We start from the raw sequence: 25,047 nt of genomic DNA on the forward strand, positions 1-25,047 counted from the left end.
GTCTCTCTCTCTCTCTCTCTCTCTCTCTCTCTCTCTCTCTCTCTCTCTCTCTCTTCCCTTTCCAGAAAGGGCTGTATTTTGTGCCCCTGCTGCTCTTTCTGTCCCCTTCCTGTACATTCTGTAGAAGTAAAATGCATTTGAAAATGAATTATGCTCCTGTGTGGTGTGTCTGCTTTGACGAATGTGTCTAATTACCGGCTATGATGTCCCTCAGAGGAGAAAATCTCCTGAGCCCATACAGAGAAGAAATGTTATATCCAAATAAAATAAAAAAAGGTGACGTGCCCCTCTTAGTGAGCCCCAAGGCCACATAACAGAACATTATCATATATATATATATATATATATTTTAATTTAGTGGTCGCCAATTATTTTTTATTATTTTCTCCCAATTTAGAATATCCAATTATTATTTAAGCTCAGAACACTGCTACCACCCCTGCGCTGACTCGGGAGCAGCGAAGACGAACACACGCTGTCCTCCGAAGCGTGTGCCATCAGCCGACCGCTTCTTTTCTCTCTGCAGGCTCACCATGCAGCCACCCTGAGCTACAGCGTCGGAGGACAATGCAGCTTCGGGCAGCTTACTGGCAAGCCCACAGGTGCCCAGCCAGACTACGGGGGTCGCTGGTGCACGGTGAGCCGAGGACACCCTGGCCGACCTGGGAACTCCCGTCCACAGTTGGCAATGGAATATCCTGGGCTCGAACCGGTGACGTCCAGGCTATAGGGCGCATTCCTGCACTCCACGTGGAGCGCCTTTACCGGGTGCGCCACTCGGGAACCCTAACATTTTCACATTTTATCTTGCATCACATAAACATTACAAAAACATTTCCTATGTGACTAACATCAACAGTTTTCAATATGATATTTTAAAATGATACCCTAAATAATGTTATAATTTTGTTTGTCAGGATCTCATGTCTGCAATAAAGCATAGGGCTGTTATTTTGCCATGGTATTACCAAGAAGTTGCTTTCAGTGACAACCCATAAAGTAAAAGTTTCAGTTTGGTTGACAAAAGCTAGCATGTCAGTTATAGCCATGAAAATAACTGACTTCTAGTTGAGTTAGGCGCTTTTACAGAGATGGGAATAAGACTTCTATTGCATAGTAGTTTCACCCATTCCAGGTTTTACTAACAGGCTTGATTAGCCCCAGTGATCGGTTACAATCTCAGATATGTCTTATTAAACTCATAGGAAAACCAGAAATGGATCAAACTGCTATGCAATTAGAATGTTATTTCCATCCCTGTTTTGTAATAGTAGTTTAAGATGATTTTTTTTTTTTTTTAAACAAGATGATGAAATAATAAAAAGCACTACCTGGACCAGCTAATTCAATACACAGTAAACTTGATGCAATGCAACATATGGTTTAATAATGATATAATAATAATATCTTGTATATTTTCTTTAACAGTACAAATCTATAATCTACAAATCGATTAGCAGAGAACACGAACACTGAAGATACAGTATGTAATGGCTGTATATAAGTATTATATTATCTATAAAGAATTTCAACTCACGTTAACTCTTAAGAGATCTAGTATAATTTTAAGATCAAAATAATATTCTCCTTACCTGCAATATAATTGAGATGGTCTTTTGTAGTGTCTCATACTGTAGCTGGTAGGTTTCCTGCACCAAAGACAAGAATATGACAATACTGCTGTAGTCACATCACATGAGATCACATCTCAAAACACAGTAGATTCAAATTACTTTTCTTTTTTTTTTTTTACTATCTCTTCCCACCCTCTAGTGAACAGGTACTGAAGACAGGTTTAACTTTGTATTGAAAGCACAGTTGGGCACAAGATGTAGCTGTTTCTTAGTTTTATAAAGACTCTTTACAAGAACTAGCCTGGGTTATAAAATGTCAATGGCAGGCAACTAGGACAACTAGGAGTTAATCGGTTGACAGCCTGACACACAGCAGTGAACTGTAGGCAAGTTTGTAGACTAGACAGACTAATTTATTGACTAATTTATAATGCCATGCCTATTTAAATACATCAAATAAGAATTAAGATCCAGACCTTGAGTTTGCTGTGAAAACTGTATTTGAATAACAGAACCAAATCCTTCTATTACAAATGATTAAAAAATAGAATAATAATTGGAAGGAAAATGTTTGGTTTGCATTCGATACCACATTTTTTTTTTACCTTTACAGACCCAAATATAACTACTTAAATAGTTGCAGTGTCTTACAGTACAAAAAAGTTAAATATATATGAGCATACATACAGTTAGTTAATTGGTTTGCTGATCAGAGTTAACTTACGTAGACCTGGATACATTGTTGAGAGTTCATATAAGCTGACAAAACATAAAAAACAATATGTTTTATTATTAGTATTACTGTGTATTTATGTTATTGTGTTAATTGTGACTAAGACCACAGACAGCAAGCAGTCCTTACCAGAAGTGAAGGATCTTCAGCATGGGTTGCACTCTGTATTTTTATTATTATCGTTATTAATATTAATTACAGAACATTCAGTCAGCACTCCTTACCTTCCTGTTTCCAGCAACAATGGCACAGACTTTAGTGCTGTCTCTCAAAACAGGTCACCTTCAAGCCTCACAGACCCTTACTGCCTTGAGGCATGTGTGTGTGTGCCAGCAAGAGAGTGAAAGGGGGGACCGAGGGGCGCTAATTAGGGGACGCTGTACTCTGTTTCAGCACATTATACAGGTCATAAGAGGATATATGTTGACAGCATGACAGACAAATAAAAAAAAATGAGGCAGGCCAAATCTGCAGGAAAATATACAAAAAACTGCACACATTTCCAGTAAATATCTGCAGAGTGTTCTGCGGAGCATCTTATGTGTTTAGTATATGTATTAGTAATGGCTTCTAAAAATGTAAATTAAGTAAACATAATCATATCAATCAATGTATGGGTTAAGTACTTCCAATTTAATTTATCAAGCAATTAAAAAAAAAAAAAAAGTGTTTATAGAATATGACGAATCTGTGGAAGCCTGCGAAGTCCACGATTTCCGAGGAATTCTGTTATCTGCAGGTTAGGACTGCCTCTAGGCAATAATGTTACACAGCTGCTGCTGCCATGGTGTCAAAGCCTGCCCATTTAAGTTTGTAAACCATTCTATGTTACAGTATGCCCTCGGATATGCTTGTTTAATTTATCACAAAAAGTTTTTGTTTTGTTTTGTTTTAAATAAATTATAATAAATCTAAGATTTTCAAACTAGTTTTAAAAATAGTTTTTGTCAGCTGGATAAGTTTGGTTGCTCCAAAGTATGTGCTATTTTTTGTGGCATGCACAAAAAATTACCTCTGTAAACATTAATTTGGGAGCTGGAGAGTTAATTACAGTAATGATGCTAATGCTGGAAGATATGTGGCTCTCATGTGACTCTTTCAATCATAAGCAGCACAAATACACTTTATTAATAGACAAGCGGTAAAAGACAACAGGGAGTAGGGTTACAGTATTTGATAAATGAACTGGCCTAAATCAACCCTTCCTTTCAGAGCAAATGTCAATCCTTCAGGCCACAGTGGCACTGCTGACTTTCATTGGTTTGAAATTCTTGGTGAGTCGGTGCTGATTGCAGGAGATGTCTGGACAGCTGGGAACAGCGTTTTAGTGCACAATAGGAAACTGGGCATCAGTTCAGCACTGCATGAGCTGTTGCAATGTACAGTAAACCATAGACTGATCAATTCGTAATACTAGTATTGCAAAGCAATTCAGTCTGCTAGTATTACTCATGAGGTATTTATCATTTTGAACAAAGTCCCTGTCCCTTTCACATCTTGTTTTCAGAACACAAAGGTTTATTTTAACAGGAATCGATGGTGTGCAGGGCCAGAATGTTAAAACTTCCAAACAACATTGGACATAAGTACGGTAGTAGCATAGTTTTAAACTGAGTTCCGGTTTCTTTTTAACAGTAGTTAGAATTCCGTATATTGTCCAAGTTAAGTTTGTGTGATGAGATGGCAGCCACAGGTCTACACATTCCATAATGTCACTAGCCAATCCATTGTAATTTATGAACTTAAATTGACATGAGAAGACAGTAAAATGCCAACATCAGAACATCAGAATTTATGTGACTCTATACAGTCTCTACAGCTATGGCCAAAAGTTTTGCATCACCTAAAATTTAGGTTTGAGACATTAAAAAAAAAAAAAAAAAAAAATAATGAATATAATTTAGATCTTTTATCATGTTATCAAAGAAACTACAAAATGATATCACAAAAGTCCACTGGAAGACCTAATAGTAGTACAGTATATCATGTTAGATTTCGATATGATACATTTTTCAGTTTTTGTCAGTTATATGGAAAACTACAAAGCGGTGTGTAATTCAATGTGTTAACGTAACATTATTGCGCAGGTTTTATTTGGCTTTGTGTGTTAATTCTAGAAGGTAATGCAAAACTTTTGGCCATAGCTGTATATTTGTATCTCTGTCTTTATCTGTGTATAACAAGACCTTGTTATACACAGGTAAAGATAGCTGATCCTGTACAAACATTATGACTAAAGTCTCGCTCTCAATGTGAATCACAAGCTGTCCTCCTCAATCAGAGAGTGGCGCAGGGCAGGAATTTCACAGGGTTATCTTTGTACTCAAGGATAAAGGGAAAGAAACAATGCAATGTCAGAGAGATGCACCCTGTGGCCCAGGGGGCAATGCTTTCACTAGCCGAAGAAGGAAAGCAGGCTAACATTAAACTTGGTGTTGACTTTGGTTCACAAAAGTAGACAGCTGCAAGGGAGTTGATATATTGCATTAATGCGGGGGTCTGGCACATCATTGTTATATGTATATAAAACTAGGCTGGCTTTCACTTACAAATCAGAGGCTTTTTCATGGGTATTGTTTTGTATTTACAGTTTTTAAAGGCTTGGTACCTTATTTGAGTGCTCTGGTAGAGAGGACTAGCATAGGATATCGTTTTCATGTTCCTCTTTGGTCTCTGTATGCTGCTGGTTAAGTTTGAACCGCACATGTTTTATTGTGTTACTTGTACTTGTAATAGTCTTTTTATTGTTTTCCAGGACCCCATTATAAATGAGGCCATGGTCTCAATGGGCAAATCTCCTGGTTAAATAACCAAATAAATAAATACAAATTTAAAACAAAATCTGTCACCAGTGAAATTTCTTAGTTGAAATACTCACGAATGCCCTGACACACCCATGGTTCCTAACAGAAACTGCCTCCATCTGCCCATCTGTCTGTGCTCCTGTATATGTATAGGATGGGTGCAACTTTTTGTGCTGGTTTTGAAACAATTTTTAGCAACACTTTTTAAATGGTTAGCAATTTACTATTTTTTTCTTTTTTTTTTTCTCGTGCCCTTAAAATACTCCAGCTACCATAACAACAAAGAATATACATTTTGATCATATTCAGCCTTTTAAAATACTAAAGTACTTGTCCTTGTTATGAATCTGTGTCCCTAAGATACTTTTATTAGCCCCCTGTATGTGTACGTGCTTCTCTTCTCCTGTGCGTATGTCTATCTAAAGCCAACTTACATAGGGAATTCCTATTAAGGACAGAAAATATAGCTTAAGTAGGGATATAAAAAAAACACATTACTGATCTCCTTATCAAACATGTACAATGACATATAAGGGCAACCCCCCCCAGACACAGAGACACAATTGGAGTTCAGCCTCTGGATGCCACTGCCAAATTTGGAAGAGTTGTTCACTTTATAAAGGGAAGCAGCAGGGTCTGGTGTATACGAAGTAAGCACTTGTTTTGGTAAGCATTCATTGTGTCTGAAGGGTAAGAGGGGTCTTATAGTTATATTATTATAATTAGGTAGCCACTATTTCTGTGTTGTTCTTTAGCCACAAGAACTGTCTTTTTTCATGTTTCTTTCATGTTGACTGTTTTTTTCAGCATGCTTGCTGCAGACAACAATATGAATTATTTTCTTCTGAACTTTCAGCTGGAAAAAGTGTACAGAGCTTGTTTTTTAAACTTCACCAACAGCTTTTCACACGTAAAGCTCTGTAATTTCCAGGTATACGTGATTGTAATGGGTGGTCAGAAGCCATCCTTAAATCTCAAGCTTCACTGCCACCTGCTGGTGGTAAATCATAAAGGATAAAACTACTGTGGGAGTTCCTGAGAGGAAAAGACTCCAGATTTTCTTCTCACACTGTCTATTTGTCTGTCTGCCTACAGGGTGAAGAGCCTCACTGCTTTACTTGCTCGGTTTTCACTGAACAGGTAAGAGTTTTATCTAAATTATTATGTATTGAAATATGAAGTTAACTAATTGTTAAATATTAACATATGGTTTTAAGTTTTTTTGTTTGTTTGTTTTTAGTGCATGTTGTGCCTTTTAACACATTTCAGGTTAAGAACACCCTCTTTCATACTGTAATGTTTAAATATAGCCCTCGAAGAAAACCCTAAGACGAGTTACTTTAAATCTTTCTGCTTCTAGATATGTGGAAACTATGAAATGGTCTTTTGGTGCTTTCTTGTCACTGTAATATTAATGAGCTTGCTTTTGAAAAAGTAACTCGGTGCTGCTCTTGTTGATGGCTTGTAATAGAGAACCCTTGGTGAGCTTCTCCTGTTGAAGAATACAAAAAAAAAACCTAAACAGACGTAACATTACAATGAGTTGTGAATCAATCTTTATCTCCTTGTTTGCTGCTTAGAGTTTAAAATGGGTGACTCGCAGATGGCTGAGTTTGGGGCTGCCGCTCCCTTCCTGCGGAAGTCCGATAAGGAGCGTCTGGAGGCGCAGACTAAGCCCTTCGACATGAAGAAGGAGTGCTTCGTCCCCGATGCCGCTACGGAGTACGTGAAGGCCAAGATCATCAGCCGCGACGGTGACAAAGTCACTGCCGACACTTACGAAGGCAAGGTAAGAATCACACAGCACAGTATTTTTATCATTCAGACTTTCAACTGGAACATTCTTCCATAAGTTTAATCATTTTTATTTGTGTAACAAGTTTAACAACGTGTACTGTTCCACACTATTAAGGGGTACCAAATATTTCAAATACAAGTTATGTATTACCTAGAAAATGAGAACTTGAGTATGTAATGGTATCTCAGCCATTAGACACAAAACAAAATATTTTTTTTAAATTCCAGGATTCATTTGTCCGTGTGCTACTAGTGCAGGATCTGAATTTTTCTCTCCATGTCTTGTAAACGTAGAGAATTGAAGTTCTGTTGTACCAAATGGTCACCAACTTCTTTTTTCTCCAGCCAAGGAAAATCAAGTACCCAGGTCCTGATCCATTTATACCGTTTCATTTTTTTCACCCTGAGGATTGACTGCTTTTTTTTCAGCAGATGAAGTAGCTGTTGTTTCGTCGGTAGATACTGCATCATTTACACCAATATCACTTTCTGTATCTTTTTGTTTTGGAAAAGATGTTCTTGACATCCTACTGTCATTTCATCCAAAATGTAACACCCTAGCATGTTCCCGGGTAAATCCTTCAGATTTAATGAAATTACAGCATTCAAACTCTAAACTCTATATTACCCAATCACAAAGCTTTATGTAACACGTAAAGATAAGGCTAGTGAATTGAACCTAATTATTATTATAAATATACAAGGCGACTTACAGGTGTTACAGGGCAGCACAGGGTTACAATGCAAGATTCTTATTTAAATACAGTGTAGTTTACATTAAGTTCAAATAATAATACTACTAGAATACAATATGAATTTGGATGCAACAAGTAAGGATTACAACAAATTGTGCCTACAATGACATATTAATAGTGCAATAGTGCAAGGATAGTAGATATTAGTAGTGCAATAGTGCAAGGATAATGCATACGTAAAACAAATGCCAGGATATAGAAGGGGCGAAGTCAGATGCTGCACATTTTTCTCTCAGTACAGTAGAGAGTGTAAAATGCAACTGAAAACTGATCGTCTATATCAGGGGTGTCAAACTCCAGTCCTCGAGGGCCGCAGGGTCTTCTGGTTTTCATTCCAACTTAAGATCTCAATTAACATAATTGATATAATTATTTGTTGAATTTGACATATTTAATATTTTTCAAGGTCTTTTACTGTTGATGGTTTTAAAAATGCACTTGATTCAAGGTACACTACCAATGAAACATTTTGAGGCCTGAAGAGAAGTATTAAATGTGTCCAGTTAATCAAATAATTAGATCAATTAAGTAACTGAGAGCTCGGGTGGAATGAAAGCCAGAAGACACTGCGGCCCTCCAGGAATTGAGTTTGACACCCCTGGTCTATATTCTGGTTTCGTGTGTCTTGGGACCTGGGGGAGTAGAAATCAAGGGTCCATTAAAAATATGAAGCGTCTGTTATTATTATTATTTGTTTATTTAGCAGATATTTATTTAGATAACATAAAATGTAATTATCGTCCAACACTAGGTTATTGAAAACTCTGACTAATTGTTTTTGGAATTCCCGTTCAAGTACGAAATGTAACCATTACCCAATGGGATATATTTCTTATAGTCCATTCAGTAATGGTTACATTTCTATTTCAGGGAACCAGGGTTATGATAATAACCTAACCTTTTACTTTGCACATTCTGGCTGTGCATGGTCATTGTGCTAATATTTAAGTTTTTTAATGTTGTTCTGCAGACCTAACCTGAGGGCTTGTCTGTGTTGTTTTCCAGACTGTCACAGTGAAGGAGTGTGATGTCCACCCTCAGAACCCGCCCAAGTACGATAAAATTGAAGACATGGCCATGTTCACCTTCCTGCACGAGCCCGCCGTGCTGTATAACCTCAAAGAGCGTTATGCAGCCTGGATGATCTACGTGAGTACAGAGTGACCTCAAACCCTAAACCCACTGATAGACTGACACATACTGAGTGTTGCTTCTCCCTTTCAGACCTACTCTGGGCTGTTCTGTGTGACAGTGAACCCCTACAAGTGGCTGCCTGTGTACAATGCAGAGGTGGTCAATGCATATCGAGGCAAGAAGAGGACTGAGGCTCCCCCTCACATCTTCTCCATCTCTGACAACGCCTATCAGTACATGCTGACAGGTAAGACACACACACACACACACACACGCACGCACAAAATAAATACTACATCATTAAAAGATTACCTTCTACAATAATATCAATCATTATTTTGTCTATTTCAGACAGAGAAAATCAGTCTATCCTGATCACGTAAGTCAGTCAGTTCTTACGTATTTGAAGGGAGATCAACAAGTTTAAAAGTGCTCATTAAAGTGCAAGAGAGATGTGTTGGAGAAGCTAGGAATGTGAAACACTCACCCTACTTGTTACTGTGCCCGCAGCGGAGAATCTGGTGCTGGGAAGACTGTGAACACCAAGAGAGTCATCCAGTATTTTGCCAGCATTGCTGCAGCTGGTGGCAAGAAGGATGCAACTGCCTCTAGCAAGGTGTGTCAGTCAGAGTGTGTGTTTAGGGGGTGTCGGTACAAGAAAAGGGGTCTATGGGATTGAACTTCGTGGCTGTTACTGAAGTCTGTTTGTATTCGATCACAGGGGACCCTGGAGGATCAAATCATCCAGGCAAACCCAGCCTTGGAGGCTTTTGGTAACGCCAAGACCTTGAGGAATGACAACTCCTCACGTTTTGTGAGTATACCCATCATTATCAGTATACACCACTGGTCCAGTTTGCTATTATTTTCCTCTCTGCTGTAATTGGTCAGTAATATTTAATAAAGTGAGATTAAATCAGGGGAAGAGTGCAAGACTGATCCTTTTATAGATGATGTTTTCATTTCTCTCAACTGGCACCCATTGTTCTCTTTCTGCTCCTCAGGGTAAATTCATCCGAATTCACTTTGCAGCCAGTGGCAAGCTAGCTTCTGCTGACATTGAGACCTGTAAGTATTTATATAAGAGTGTTTTTAATTTGTAGCATTCCCTTTGATATTGAAGTTTAATCTGACATCTGTTTGTTCCAGACCTCCTGGAGAAGTCTCGTGTGACCTTTCAGCTCAAGGCTGAGAGAGACTATCACATCTTCTACCAGATCCTGTCCAACAAGAAGCCAGAGCTGCTAGGTCAGTATTCCTGTCCTCACTCAAGAGTGTGAGTGTAGGATTATGTGAGCAGACAGGAGGCATGCTGACACTGTATTGTCCCTCTTTCTCAGAAATGCTCCTGATCACCAACAATCCCTTCGACTACGCCTTCATCTCTCAGGGTGAAGTCACTGTCGCCTCCATCGATGATGCTGATGAGCTGATGGCCACAGATGTGAGTGAGGACTCTCTCTAATATTACAGGGGTCTGTCTTTACACACCCTCTGAGCCAACAGGGTGCAAGGAGTCCCACTCATAGACCCAGAGTGTGAAGCTGGAATCCTCTCATACCTGGAGAGCTGTATAGCTCTCAGCCTTTTTACTAAATGGAGTAAGCAGACCTCAGGCAGTGAAGCAGGTTTTCTTATTCTGTTTTTCTCTATCCTGCAGAGTGCCTTTGATGTGCTTGGCTTCACTCAGGAGGAGAAAAATGGAGTTTACAAGCTGACAGGCGCCATCATGCACTATGGCAACATGAAGTTCAAGACGAAGCAGAGGGAGGAGCAGGCAGAGGCTGACGGCACTGAAGGTGGGTCTGACTGTGTGAAAGGGAGAAGGGGGAGTGTAGCTCAGCCCCCAGGGGAGAGAGAACAGGGCTGCAGTCATTGTCTTCTAGTAAATGTCAGTTAAACTCCAGTCGATTAGTATCTGTATCAAGACTATCACATTTACCCACAGCAACAGCAATGGTTATGATTGTTGAGTATTTCTTTAATTCCTAGATGCTGACAAGGCTGCCTACCTGATGGGGCTGAACTCGGCTGATATCATCAAGGCACTGTGTCACCCCAGAGTCAAAGTAGGGAACGAGTGGGTCACCAAGGGACAAAATGTGCAACAGGTGAGAGTCATGAGAAATGGGTTTAACACTAGGACAGGCAAATAGTCACTCACCTCCTTGTCTCTTTCCTCACAGGTGAACTACTCCATCGGTGCACTGGCCAAGTCAGTGTACGAGAAAATGTTCAACTGGATGGTGGTGAGAATCAACCAATCCCTGGACACCAAGCAGGCCCGCCAGTACTTCATTGGTGTGCTGGACATTGCTGGCTTTGAGATCTTTGATGTGAGTGTCTTTGTGTCTTTGAACTTTTCATACATCCTGAGGGTTATTCTGAAAATAAGAACAAAGTGCTAAGGTCAAAAATAAGTAGGGCAACTGAAGGTTTATGTTGGCGTCCCAGCACGTCGGATATCTAAAATGTTTTAGCTTTTCTTGTCTCTTGTTGCAGTTCAACAGCTTTGAGCAGCTGTGCATCAACTTCACCAACGAGAAGCTGCAGCAGTTCTTCAACCACCACATGTTTGTGCTGGAGCAGGAGGAATATAAGAAGGAGGGCATTGACTGGGAGTTCATTGACTTCGGCATGGACCTGCAAGCCTGCATTGACCTCATTGAGAAGGTGGGGAGCGCTGCATTTGATTAAGCTTATGTGCTTGTGCTAAATGTTTATAGAAATGTGAATATGGTTTTATAAAATATGTGTATACCTGTTGTCCTGCTATAGTTTAAAAGTTAAACACAGCTCCCTGGCTTAAATAAAACTAAATAAGTAATCCTTATTTTTACAGCACAGTGAAAATAGTGTTTATAGCTCATTTTTCAAACGCTAAAAAGTTTTAGTTCTTTTTGTACACAGGCCCACCAATTGTATGTAAACGTTTGCATTATTACTTCCCTAATATACATTTATCTATGTATGTATGTTTGTATGTATATGTTGCTTACTCACCGTGTTTTCTTCCAAATCAGCCTATGGGTATCATGTCCATCCTTGAAGAGGAGTGCATGTTCCCCAAGGCCAGTGACACAACCTTCAAAGCCAAGCTGTATGACAACCATCTGGGTAAATCCAACAACTTCCAGAAGCCCAGGATCGTCAAAGGAAGACCAGAGGCTCACTTTGCCTTGGGCCACTATGCTGGCACTGTAGATTACAACATCACAAACTGGCTGGTGAAGAACAAGGACCCTCTGAATGAGACTGTGGTCGGGCTCTATCAGAAGTCTTCCCTCAAGCTTCTCGCCACCCTCTTTGCCAACTATGCTGGAGCTGAGTCTGGTAAGAAAATCATGTAGCATTACAGTGTTTTGGACAGTAAGAAATATATACTGTTGAACATGGTATGGATAGGGAATATCAATGTTATTTTAACTCATGGATTCATATTCTTGTTTAGATTCACTTTGTATATAATTTTGCCCCCAGTGGATGTAAGTAATACCATATGCATTTTTATTACAGCCACTAGGGGTAGCACTTTGATAACATTTGTGACATTTTCACTTCCATTGGGAGATTTACCTGTGTTTCTTTTCTCTTTTAGCCCAGGAAAGTAAAGGCAAGGGCGCGAAGAAAAAGGGCTCTTCCTTCCAGACTGTGTCTGCTCTCCACAGGGTGAGTGTTTGAAAAAGGGAAGTGCCACTGTCACATTGTTTTGTTCTTAAATGACCCGTCCTTTTCCTTTCACAGGAAAACCTGAACAAGCTGATGACCAACCTGAGGTCAACACATCCTCACTTTGTGCGCTGCATCATCCCCAATGAAAGCAAGACTCCGGGTGCGATGGAAAATCCTTTGGTGATGCACCAGCTCCGCTGTAACGGTGTGCTGGAAGGCATCAGAATCTGCAGGAAGGGCTTCCCCAACAGGATCCTGTACGGAGACTTCAAACAGAGGTACATCTCTCAAGCAGTGCCCTTGTTATAATTCCCCATGAAGAGCTTTGTAGAAACCCAGTTGAGTCCATGTGTCCCTTTACAGATACCGTATCCTGAACCCTTCTGCCATCCCAGAGGGCCAGTTCATAGACAGCAAGAAAGGAGCAGAGAAACTGCTGGGATCCCTGGATATTGATCACACCCAGTACAGATTTGGACACACAAAGGTAGATAAAACTACAAAATAACCCTTATACTGAATACTTTGTGTGGATAATAACCAGAAAAAAGGAGACTGAAAGTAGGAGCTCCCTTTTGTTTTGTTGCCAGGTGTTCTTCAAGGCTGGTCTCCTGGGTCAGCTGGAAGAGATGAGAGATGATCGCTTGTCTCTCATTATCACCCGGATCCAGGCCCAGTCTCGCGGTCTTCTCTCAAGAATTGAGTACCGTAAGATTGTTGAGCGCAGGTAAGGATGGCTGTGGTTCCCCTCCACAAGGAGTAATAAGCAATAAGTAATACGTTATGAATGAAAATGGTATTCAGGCAAACAAAGTGTGTGAAATCTTTAAACCTGCCATTGCCATTTCCCCAGAGACGCCCTGCTGGTGATCCAGTGGAACATCCGTGCCTTTATGGGTGTGAAGAACTGGCCCTGGATGAAGCTGTTCTTCAAGATCAAGCCCCTGCTGAAGAGCGCAGAGAATGAGAAAGAGATGGCCAACATGAAGGATGAGTTCCTGAAACTCAAGGAGGCTTTCGCAAAGTCTGAGGCCCGCAGAAAGGAGCTGGAAGAGAAGATGGTCTCTCTTCTCCAAGAGAAGAACGACCTGCAGCTGCAAGTCCAGTCGGTGAGTGAAATATTTCTGAGCTCTTTCTTCCTTTTGGATAATTCCCACAGGTGTCACAGAACAGTTTCTCACCAGCTGTCAAGTCAGAGCATAGTTTTGTAAGGCTGCTTTCGTTTTTAATGTTAATCAAACTACTATGTTGTCTGCTCTACAGGAACAAGACAATCTTTGTGATTCAGAGGAGAGGTGCGACCAGCTGATCAAGAACAAGATCCAACTGGAGGCGAAAACCAAAGAGCTGACGGAGAGGCTGGAGGATGAGGAGGAGATGAATGGTGAGCTGACGGCCAAAAAGAGGAAGCTGGAGGATGAATGCTCTGAGCTGAAGAAGGATATTGATGATCTGGAGCTCACCCTGGCCAAAGTGGAGAAGGAGAAGCATGCCACTGAGAACAAGGTTAGTGTCTGTTTCTCTGTGAAGATCCTGTTTGTGAGGGCTCTGGGTGCTGAGTCTCTGCTCTCTGATTAACAGGTGAAGAACCTCACTGAGGAAATGGCGGCTCTGGATGAGATCATCGCCAAGCTGACCAAGGAGAAGAAAGCTCTACAGGAGGCTCACCAGCAAACCCTGGATGACCTTCAGAGTGAGGAGGACAAAGTGAACACCCTGACCAAGGCCAAAGCAAAGCTGGAGCAGCAGGTCGACGATGTGAGTCACTCAGTTTGCAGGGCAGGGCAATGCCAATGAAGTTATACAACTTTGACTTTAAATGATGGCAAATGTAACCCACTGATTCCTAAATTTGTGGCCAGGGACAGCTAAGGGGGGCGTGAGATGGTTTCTGGGCTGGCGCAGCGCATAGAGAAATATTCTCTCTCAACTGACTTATTTCCAATGCCCATGTTTAAGGGGATGATGCCAAAGGGAACAAAAGTTCATATTTCTATGGATGCATTGGGTGGATGCCTAATGTTAGCCAAGAAAGTATTGAAACCTCTGATGTAACCTACATAACAATTTCAATCTTACCAGCTTGAAGGCTCATTGGAGCAAGAAAAGAAGGTGCGGATGGACCTTGAAAGAGCCAAAAGGAAGCTGGAAGGAGACTTGAAGTTGACCCAGGAGAGCCTAATGGACCTGGAGAATGATAAGCAGCAACTGGAGGAGCGGCTGAAGAAGTAAGTAAAAAATCTAGGTATTATGTGTTGTATAAAGATAAAGGACTGCATTGTAGAAATGTGATATAACCACACTGTTAACCTTTTCCTCCAGGAAAGACTTTGAGATTAGCCAGCTCATGAGTAAAATTGAGGATGAGCAGGCACTGTCAGCCCAGTACCAGAAGAAACTGAAGGAGCTTCAGGTAATTTAAAGCCTACCTGTGACTACCCTTGTATTATTATATAAAGACCTTATATTACCTGCAATTTTTATTCCGCCCATCAGGATCATAGGACCTGTTTGTATTTCTGTATCTATAATAAACTATGTGCTGTTCCACTCGTGCCTAACAAGAAGCCTATTAGTCGCTTTATACTGTATCAGTTACAACCTGTGTGCTCATGTGCTGCTCCCCCAGGCCCGCATTGAGGAGTTAGAGGAGGAGCTGGAGGCAGAGAGAGCTGCCCGTGCCAAGGTGGAGAAGCAGCGGGCAGACTTGTCCCGAGAGCTGGAGGAGCTCAGTGAGAGGCTGGAGGAGGCGGGCGGGGCCACCTCAGCCCAGATCGAGATGAACAAGAAGAGGGAGGCTGAGTTCCAGAAGCTGCGGCGAGACCTTGAAGAGGCCACGCTGCAGCACGAAGCCACGTCCGCCACTCTCCGCAAGAAGCAAGCCGATAGCGTGGCTGAGCTCGGGGAGCAGATTGACAACCTGCAGAGAGTCAAGCAGAAACTAGAGAAGGAAAAGAGCGAGTTCAAACTGGAGCTGGACGATGTGGTCTCCAATATGGAGCATGTCGCTAAAGCCAAGGTAAGACATACAATTCTATACAGTGTGCAGGATGGGTCACCAGGATCACATATGGATTGTTGGAGATCATATCAGTTTCATCTAATATGTATCCAAACCTACACATGCAGGCTAACTTGGAAAAGATGTGCAGGACTCTGGAAGATCAGATGAATGAATATAGGACCAAGGCTGAAGAAGGTCAACGCAACATCAATGACTTTTCTATGCAGAAGGCAAAGCTGCAGACTGAGAATGGTAAGTTTGGCAATTATACCAAGACCTATAGACACCATTAAGAAAATGGTATCATCAGAGTCATTAGATGTTGGGCTGTTTCGTTAAAGGTGAGCTTGCCAGACGTCTCGAAGAGAAGGAATCTCTTGTCTCTCAGCTGACCAGAGGCAAGCAGTCCTACACTCAGCAGGTTGATGACCTCAAGAGACAACTAGAAGAGGAAGTGAAGGTAAAGCAGCATCAAATACTGTCTTCTGATGAAACAGGATGTCTGAAAGCCGGGTTTCTATATAGTAAACTGTTTGTCTGGTGTCTCCCCAGGCGAAGAACGCGCTTGCCCATGCAGTGCAGTCTGCCCGCCACGACTCAGACCTCCTGAGGGAGCAGTATGAGGAGGAGCAGGAGGCCAAGGCTGAGCTCCAGCGCAGTCTCTCCAAGGCTAACTCGGAGGTGGCTCAGTGGAGAACCAAATATGAGACCGACGCCATCCAGAGAACTGAGGAGCTTGAGGAGGCCAAGTAAGGGCAACTGAGCAGTTTATTGTGTGTTGTGGAGTTTGCTTACAACGTTATAATATGTCAAGCTTCAAGTAAATGGAAGTTTCTTCTGACAGATAAGCTTTTTGTTTGCGTTATGTTTGAATTGACAATATAAGACGAACAAAAAGTTTGTCTGTTTGCAGAGTGATCAACGATGTGTGAAGCTGAGATTTTGAGTTCTTTTGAAACTGTCTTTGGTTTATGGCTGCTGTACAGTTAAATAGCACCTCTGTCAGCACTCCAGTCTTCAGCACTGAAATCCTGTTCCTCCTTCCCTGTCTCCCAGGAAGAAGCTGGCTCAGAGGCTGCAGGACGCGGAGGAAGCCGTCGAGGCTGTGAATGCTAAATGCTCCTCCCTGGAGAAGACCAAACACAGGCTGCAGAACGAGATTGAAGATCTCATGGTGGATCTGGAGAGGTCCAACGCAGCAGCCGCTGCTTTGGACAAGAAGCAGAGGAACTTTGACAAGGTGAGATTTGGGGGTTTCGATGAAGAGAATACATTAGGTTTAGTTAAGGGTGCTGCTGTATTTTGAAACCTATTTTACAATGTGATTGTAATGACTTGTTCTCACCGTACCCATGCCAGGTCCTGAACGAGTGGAAGCAGAAGTTTGAAGAGTCGCAGAGTGAGCTGGAGGGCTCCCAGAAGGAGGCCAGGTCCCTGAGCACTGAACTCTTCAAGCTGAAGAACGCTTATGAGGAGGCTCTGGACAACCTGGAGACCCTGAAGAGGGAGAACAAGAACCTGCAAGGTGGGGGATCCAAACTCACACAGTTCTTGTGTCAGCTGTGTTTCTAATTCTGAACCCTTTTTGTGAGACCATTGTAGTGTAGGACATACTGAAGGAATGTTCTTATTTACCCAGAGGAAATCTCTGACCTGACTGAGCAACTCGGTGAGGGAGGCAAGACCATTCATGAGCTGGAGAAGGTTAGGAAGCAGCTGGAGCAGGAGAAGTCTGAAATACAGTCTGCTCTGGAGGAGGCTGAGGTGAGTGGGATATACAGATGCTGGGATTCTAAGAGGAAAATTTAACAAAACAAACAAGATGCAGATTAATAGATATTAGGGTAGGAAGTTTTGTATCAGAGTGTATCCTAAATAAATTGTTGTCTCCTGGCAGGCCTCCCTGGAGCACGAGGAAGGGAAGATCCTGAGAGCTCAGCTGGAGTTTAACCAGGTGAAGGCTGAGATTGAGCGCAAGCTGGTTGAGAAGGACGAGGAGATGGATCAGGCCAAGAGGAACAACCAGAGGGTGGTGGAGACCCTGCAGACCTCCCTGGAGTCAGAGACCCGCAGCAGGAACGAGGCCCTCCGGCTGAAGAAGAAGATGGAGGGAGACCTCAATGAGATGGAGATCCAGCTCAGCCAGTCCAACAGGCAGGCTGCAGAGTCCCAGAAGCAGCTCAAGAGTGTCCACGCCCACCTGAAGGTAACGCTATTCCCACAATTAGTGTTTCAAATTAGCTCCATCATTAATTAAGTTATATACTGATCAAATGCATAAGCCCCTTTAATGAATAATAATTCTTAAACCTGTTGGTCAGCATTGGTTTATTATCTACACAAGCACTTTTAATAAAACGTTGAAATCAAAGAGCTCTCGGTCTCATTTGTTTGAACGTTTTTTATCTCCTTTGGGTTCCAGGACGCTCAGCTCCAGCTGGACGACTCCCTGCGTGCCAGCGATGACCTGAAGGAGAACATCGCCATGGTAGAGAGACGCAACAATCTCCTTCAAGCTGAGCTGGAGGAGCTGAGGGCGGTGTTGGAACAGACAGAGAGAGGCCGCAAGCTGGCTGAACAGGAGCTGCTGGACATCAGTGAGAGAGTGCAACTACTGCACTCACAGGTACGACAGCACTGGAGCAGAGATGACTATGGAATACTAGCCTGATTCCCCAGTCAGTCTCCTGTAACCTGGGTCTCTCTCACTCTCTGTGCAGAACACCAGCCTGATTAACCAGAAGAAGAAGCTGGAGAGCGACACGTCCCAGCTGCAGACAGAGGTGGAGGAGGCTGTGCAGGAGTGCAGGAACGCTGAGGAGAAAGCCAAGAAGGCCATCACTGATGCTGCCATGATGGCTGAGGAGCTGAAGAAGGAGCAGGACACCAGCGCTCACCTGGAGCGCATGAAGAAGAACATGGAGCAGACCATCAAGGACCTGCAGCACCGTCTGGACGAGGCCGAACAAATCGCCATGAAGGGCGGCAAGAAGCAGCTGCAAAAGCTTGAGTCCCGCGTAAGTGGCTTGCAGTTACAGACCTTGATTTATATAATCATATCTAGCCATCAGTACCTGACATCTTTCTGTCATTGCGATTTCAGGTGCGGGAGCTGGAGAATGAGCTAGAAGGGGAGCAGCGGAAGAGCAGTGATGCTGTGAAGGGAGTCAGGAAATATGAGAGACGCATCAAAGAGCTGACCTACCAGGTATCTCCATTCAGTTCTTCAATGCCATTGGGAATGTGAATCCCCTTGCTAATCACTGAGGTTTGATTATTTAATTTTTTGTTTCAGACGGAGGAGGACCGTAAGAATATGGCCCGCCTCCAGGACCTGGTGGACAAGCTGCAGCTGAAGGTGAAGGCGTACAAGAGAACCGCCGAGGAGGCTGTAAGTAACTACATTCACTTCTCATCCACGTGTCTAAGCAGTTTCCATTCAACCCAAGATTACAGATGAACCACTAACTTTGCCCTTGTGCGTGACTGTCAGGAGGAGAATGCCAACACTAACCTGGGCAAGTTCCGAAAGCTGCAGCATGAGCTGGACGAGGCCGAGGAGAGGGCTGATATCGCCGAGTCGCAGGTCAACAAGCTCCGCGCCAAGACCCGTGACGTTGGCAGCAAGGTGAGTCAACCCCACTGAACCATCGTACATGCTTTCCAAAGTCTGATTTGTTTGTGATTGGTTTACACTATCTCTTGAAACACACTAATTTACAAAGAAGAATATTTAACTTCAGGTTAAATAAAATTGATGGAAGAGACAATGCAATTGCAGTTGTCTTTGAGCATGGTTATTTGCACAAGCAGTTATAGAGTGTACTACCAGCAGGGATCAGAATCTGTCACAGCAACAAGTCACACACTGATATGGCACCACTCAGTGTCATTTAACTTAAACCCACTGATGAATGTATTTTAGGTGGGAAAGGATTATTCATAATAATTCATTATTAGATTTAATGAAATGTTAAATGTTGAATTTAAAATGTTAAATTCAACATAAAAAATGTGCACATAGAGTGACTTGAGTAGAGTAATTATACATCTCTAAGGTTTTTTCTTCTTCATTCACAAATAAATGAAATAAATCTGATTCTAAAATGCTATGTATTAATATAACTGACTTCCATGTGAAATCCAAAGTACCTCATGTCCAGAACACAACTGTCCGCAAACAGTTTGCAAGCAATAACACACGTCGTTCTCAGCTCTCCAGCACTGTTTGATAAGCACTTCCACTCTCATTCTCATCTCTCCAAACCCTGTTCCCTTACATTTCATGGGACAGGAGCAAGGGTTGCATGGAGGAAGAACTTCAGGAATTGAAATTGCAGAGAAGTGCTTTGTGACTTTGGCCCTGTCCACACTGTGTCTTTAAACCGGCTTAAAAGTGCAAAATAGCGTCTACACTACGCAGCGTTTAATACCATACTGGAGAATGACAATCAAAGTCATATTTCTGGCATGTTGACGGAGCCTATGCCAAGCTTGCCAGTGGCGAGACCGTTGCTGCCTTCTCCATCGCTGACACCTTGTGTTTTAAAGAAACAAACCCATAATGTTCATGCTAAGCAGCGCTATGTCTTCCGTAAGCATGGGCGCCATATTCGCAAGGTTGTAAACAGACAGTGCATGGTGGGATACTATCGTATTAAGTCCCACAGTCCATTGCACTGCTAGGAAAAGTAACCAAAACTATTTTTATAGTGTTTGTACACATTAAGTCCGACTAAACATGAAATGGTACTTTTGTGTGGAGGCTATGAGCTGGATTAATTGAAACATTTTGGAGTATGGTTCTCGAGATGGGTTATGTAGTGTGGACAGGGCCTTAGAAAAGAGGACAGTGTTTCCCCTTGGCTCGTGGAGAGCCATCCTCGTGGAGGTGAGACTGAACCGATCGGCCAGTATACAGAATCAAACATTACTTCCCCCAAGGAGAACCGAAAATAGAACAATGGACGAAAAAGATGAAGAGAAATCCAAAGATCTACCAGCTTGCAAGGGTCGCCTATGCTGATGGAGGTCGATTCCCTTACTGGAAGACTGGAACGCTGGAAAAAAGAAAAATGAATAACATGCAAAGAGGGCCAGGGGTCTCCCCCTGACTCTCAGAGAGCCACGTCCAAGCAGTTGAGACCAAATGGCTGGGTTCTGAGGCTGGGAACACGCTTTGCTCTCCAGAGGGGAAGACTGGCACAGATGAAAACGGAGAGAGTTGGCAGAGAACGGGAAAATGCGAGAATTAGGATAGATTTGGTCGGGGATCCCCTCTGGCTTGCGGAGAACCTTCCTGGCAGAGGACGAGGCCAGCACAACTGAGTCTCTAAATTTCGGAAGTGAGCTTCACTTACCCCCAGAGACTGACTCTTACAGAGGTGGTGCAGCCATACTCTGTTCTCTTATAAACCAGCGCACTCAAGGTGTAAGCCGTTAGAAGTTGGGATGATACATTATCAACTTTTACTTCCTGTGAAAATACATCAACAAAACAGGAAAAAACTCACCAGTTTTCTCTCTTTCTTCCCCTGTCTGTCTCTCTCTATCTGTCTCTCTCTCTTTTCCCCTTCCAGAAAGGGCTGGATGAAGAGTGAAGCTCTCAGACGGACCTTTCTGAAAAACTCTTGTCTGCTGTGGTTTAGTGCCCCTTCTGTTCTTTCTCTTCCCTTTTCTCCGCTTCCTGTACATTCTGTAGAATAAAATGCATTTGAAAATGAATTATGATGCTCCTGTTGTGTGTGTTGCTTTGACGAGTGTGATTACTCGCTATGGGGTTCCCTGTGTGGATAGACTAACTTGTCCTGGCCCAGATAAGGTTAGAAATCTTATAATCAGATAAAATAAAAGATGCAGGGTGCCCAGAGAGGCAGATCGGTTTGTCAGTTCTCTTACCTTACTGCATTAGTCCTGGGGCCACAGTTTTCCTAAAGTCAAAAACTTCTACTGTGATGTCTTAAAATCATCTTTTTTGTAAGCAACCAATCTCTGAAATAAAGCTTAGGGCTATGATGGCATAATGTCATGGCATTACCTAGTAGCTGTTGTCCTCAGCAAACAGTAGAATAAAAGTTTCAGTGTAATTGCCAGATTCTGGAATCAGATAGGCCTATGAAAAGGGATACAAAGTTATATCCACAAAAATAACTTTGGATGCAGGAGCTTTTGTAAAACATCTTTCATTAAAAGTCTGGACAAGCTCTAAGGAAAATATGTTCTGTAATAAAATATTACAATAAGAAAGAAACATCTGCCAAGATTTTGGCCAAAGTTTGAAACTCCAAGCGATGTGTTACATCTTCTTCTGCTGGCGACTAAATTACCTATCCTAATTACTTGGTTTTTATTAATTGTATTCATATTTTACAGAAAACCTGTCAGTGCAGACCCCTATCTGGTGTCCTTACCTCTCAGCTCCATTGGGTGGCGCTCTCAGAATCAAATACTGCGCTTTACCAAAAGAACATCACACATGGTTTCCAAATGCTTCATACCTGCATTAAAATAAAATAATACAAAAAAAAGTCTTATTAAAGTTTAAATGTATTAAATAAAATGCATTTCAAATCAAGACACAATATTTTAAATGACACCATACCATTATAGTCACTGTGTTGTCCACTCTGTAATGTGTAATACAGTCGTCTCCAGCTAAGGGAACACCCCTCGGGAAGCAAGTGAAGTGTTCTCTTAGCCAAAGTGTTCTCTAAGACGGAATTAGTCACCAGACCCAATATGAATCAATCAATAAATAAATAAATATGAATTACATGTCATGATGCACGTGCATCAACATATGAAATTAACTGAATAAGTATGAGAAAAGCAATAGGCAAAGTGTATGTTAATAAAGCTGTAATAATACAGTAACAGACAAACTAACATTAATAAACTGTCAACTTAAACTGACACAGCACATGTTAAAAAATGCAGCAGCAATCTACGAGACGTGCAGATTATTTAACAGAATGGTGAAGCAACTCACCAGAACGAGAAACCCCACATTTTTCAGCGACTTATGTCCGATTCAGGTTGAATTTCAAGAGCTTGAACAATTTCCAGCTTTTTGTAGCAAGAGAAACAGCGGCGGATTTTCACTGTTTGTTTAACATGCCATTTTGTAAAGACTTAATAAACCATTTTAATTTAGGTTTGCTGAAGATGAGTTATCAGGTTACAAAACTGTACTGTATCTGTTGTGAACAAATCGCTATCGGTGCCAAGAAGCTGTTTTTCTAAGCGAACTTCCTGTTCCTTTAGCCGGAGCATTTACAATGGGAAAAATCTGTTTCACCACAAGGGTGTTCCCTTAGGTGAAGTGTTCTCTTAGGAGGTGTTCCTATAACAATGATAAATCTCAGTCCGGGTATTCTAACATTATGTTCAATTAATAAAGTACCGGTAAACTACAGACAGTTAACATTTTTTTCCAATGATTCTTAAGATGACATTCATAAAATACTTTATTCTAAGACAAGCATTTAAACAAATTATGTTATTTAAATTAAATAAAAACTCATCGAGACTTTAGGCGTGCCCAGTACACTGCACTGAAGAAAAACATGAATGAATTATGCAATGAAACAGACAAATGATCTGGACCACGTCATTCATTGTACAGTAGACTTGATGCAAAGCAACATGGGTTCCTATTTTTAAATACAAATAATAATAATATTAACAGTAGCAGTTATAATAACACCGTATGTATTTTTATTTTAGTATTGCACGTCTATCTGCACAGAACTCGAACACTGAAGATGCTTGGCAGTATGTAATGGCTGTATGTAAGTACAGTATTATCTTTAATTCATTTCAACTAATGTTAAGCCAAAGATCTACTCATTCATCTTATAAGATAAGGATTATAAAAAAAAACAATTATGGAAGTTAAAATGCAGGTTCTGAGTAAGTGCTTATTCTCCTATATGGGAGATCAAGCCTAAAGCAACCCAGTGCGAAATATAACCTAGAAACACATACAAAATGTCTGTTAAGGTTATAGGAGCATTGTTATCTTCCTCAGAAGTCACTGTAGATGCCCTTGCTTAAAGGCCGTGGACACATTTCCACATTTCCTTTGCTAAAATGATCTACATTTAACAAATCATAAAAAAAAATTAAAACAAAATGTTTTAGCTGATTTTTTGTTTTGTTTACTACTCTCCTTACTTTTTATGACGTTTGCAAACATTCTGAATGCTTCTTATTTTTTTTAACCAGAAACAAACCCCACAATATTTTAATAATTGCAATAAGAGCCACATCATTAAAAGTTAAAAAGCAACACTGAAAATGAAATTTTAACTTTCTCTTTACTGCACTTGTAATAAGCATCGAAATGTAAAATATGTAGAAGTTCCACTCAAGTGTATACAAATGTTGCTGCCCCTGACACATGAATAGAATAGAACAGGATGTGCTGTGTATGAAGTTAGGGCACACACATCTGCTACTTAACAGACTTAACATCTAATAATGAGTGCAATTAAGTGGGCTGTATGTGCAATATAGCAAAGTCTCTTTAAATATACAATGAGAAATTTCCCTGCTTACTTGTATCAATTAGAAGAGTGTTAATTTATCAATTGTGCAATCATAGATCTTCTACTGTATTATTATTATTATTATTATTATTATTATTATTATTATTACCTTCTGAGTGTTAATAAGATCACAGGCAGTTTGCACGCTTATCTCCCTGACTTCCAGAAGTTTCAGCGCAATCTTTCAGAGACTCTTAATCTTAGTGTATTGCTGGGGTGTTGAGGAGTTGGGGGGGGGGGGGCAGATTCTAATTTGGGACCACTTCACACTTTAAATACATTAGTAGCCTAGTGTGTGACTTGACAGGCAGTTAATAGGTTAATATACATCAGCCTGTCTATGTAAAGAGATTACACACGTATATGTATAACATAGACCACATGTTTGGTCAAATAAATAACTGTGTTTGATCAAGAGTGATTTTCTTCTCTTATAACTGATAAGAAAATATTTAGTTTCAGTCAGATCTGTTTCAGCAATTAACTTTGTAGATTACTAATTGAATAGTTTCCGTATCGTACTGTAAAATGAGCATACAAAATTTATAATGAGGTGTCCAGTTTAAAAAAACAAAAATCGCACACACATACATTTATAGTGCTCAGTTTATTTCAAATGTATAAATCATTGTGCTGAAATAACATCAATGTGTTCTCTGTAAACACTGCATTATGTTAGAATATAAATCTGTACAGTAGGTCTATACAGTATACAGTGTAGCAGTAAAATCAAATGAATACCTAGCTAACTTTCTTTTTACTTTAGTGTATAGGCTACTGGGTAACACAAAATCAGTGCTGCTGCATTATACACATCAAGCTACTGTACAATGTGAAAATAATACAAGATTATTTTAAATTGAAACTAAATGATTTCAGCACTTTTTTTGTTTTGTTTGCCATAGCCTACTTCGTACACAGTTAACACAAAATAGATCATGATACTGCATTGACATGTTCATACTATGCAATCAGAAATACATTATTTTTTTATTTACATAAAAATGTTACAGTGTAAGTGTCAT

The 25,047-nt window shown here is 41.1% G+C and overlaps 1 protein-coding gene and 1 long non-coding RNA gene across 2 annotated transcripts in view; one reads left to right on the forward strand and one right to left on the reverse strand.

Annotated features, from left to right (window-relative positions):
* The first annotated feature begins 6,206 nt into the window (after positions 1-6,206).
* Positions 6,207-21,197, forward strand: LOC117399042 (myosin-7-like). Its single transcript, XM_034914497.2, has 38 exons — positions 6,207-6,251; positions 6,692-6,900; positions 8,669-8,812; positions 8,888-9,044; positions 9,149-9,176; positions 9,308-9,413; positions 9,519-9,611; positions 9,802-9,865; positions 9,947-10,045; positions 10,138-10,241; positions 10,458-10,596; positions 10,790-10,908; positions 10,984-11,133; positions 11,300-11,470; positions 11,821-12,130; positions 12,396-12,466; positions 12,542-12,747; positions 12,833-12,956; positions 13,060-13,196; positions 13,323-13,578; positions 13,733-13,975; positions 14,051-14,227; positions 14,552-14,697; positions 14,792-14,882; positions 15,099-15,488; positions 15,599-15,725; positions 15,815-15,933; positions 16,026-16,222; positions 16,530-16,713; positions 16,833-16,998; positions 17,113-17,237; positions 17,371-17,679; positions 17,896-18,099; positions 18,194-18,490; positions 18,577-18,681; positions 18,769-18,864; positions 18,967-19,101; positions 21,053-21,197. The coding sequence occupies exons 2-38, from the start codon at positions 6,700-6,702 to the stop codon at positions 21,071-21,073; spliced, it is 5,811 nt and encodes a 1,936-aa protein (XP_034770388.1). The 5' UTR covers positions 6,207-6,251; positions 6,692-6,699; the 3' UTR covers positions 21,074-21,197.
* The window catches only part of LOC117399044 (uncharacterized), a 30,179-nt gene continuing 17,123 nt past the window's right edge, over positions 11,992-25,047 (reverse strand). The window contains exons 3-6 of the long non-coding RNA XR_009311563.1: positions 21,884-21,970; positions 21,511-21,585; positions 20,987-21,168; positions 11,992-12,127 (exon numbers count right to left, since the gene is read on the reverse strand). This is a non-coding gene — a long non-coding RNA (uncharacterized LOC117399044). The remainder of the gene's footprint in view (positions 12,128-20,986; positions 21,169-21,510; positions 21,586-21,883; positions 21,971-25,047) is intronic.

This window comes from Acipenser ruthenus, chromosome 44 (genome assembly GCF_902713425.1).
Source record: "Acipenser ruthenus chromosome 44, fAciRut3.2 maternal haplotype, whole genome shotgun sequence".
In the NCBI taxonomy this organism is placed as follows: Eukaryota; Metazoa; Chordata; class Actinopteri; order Acipenseriformes; family Acipenseridae; genus Acipenser; species Acipenser ruthenus.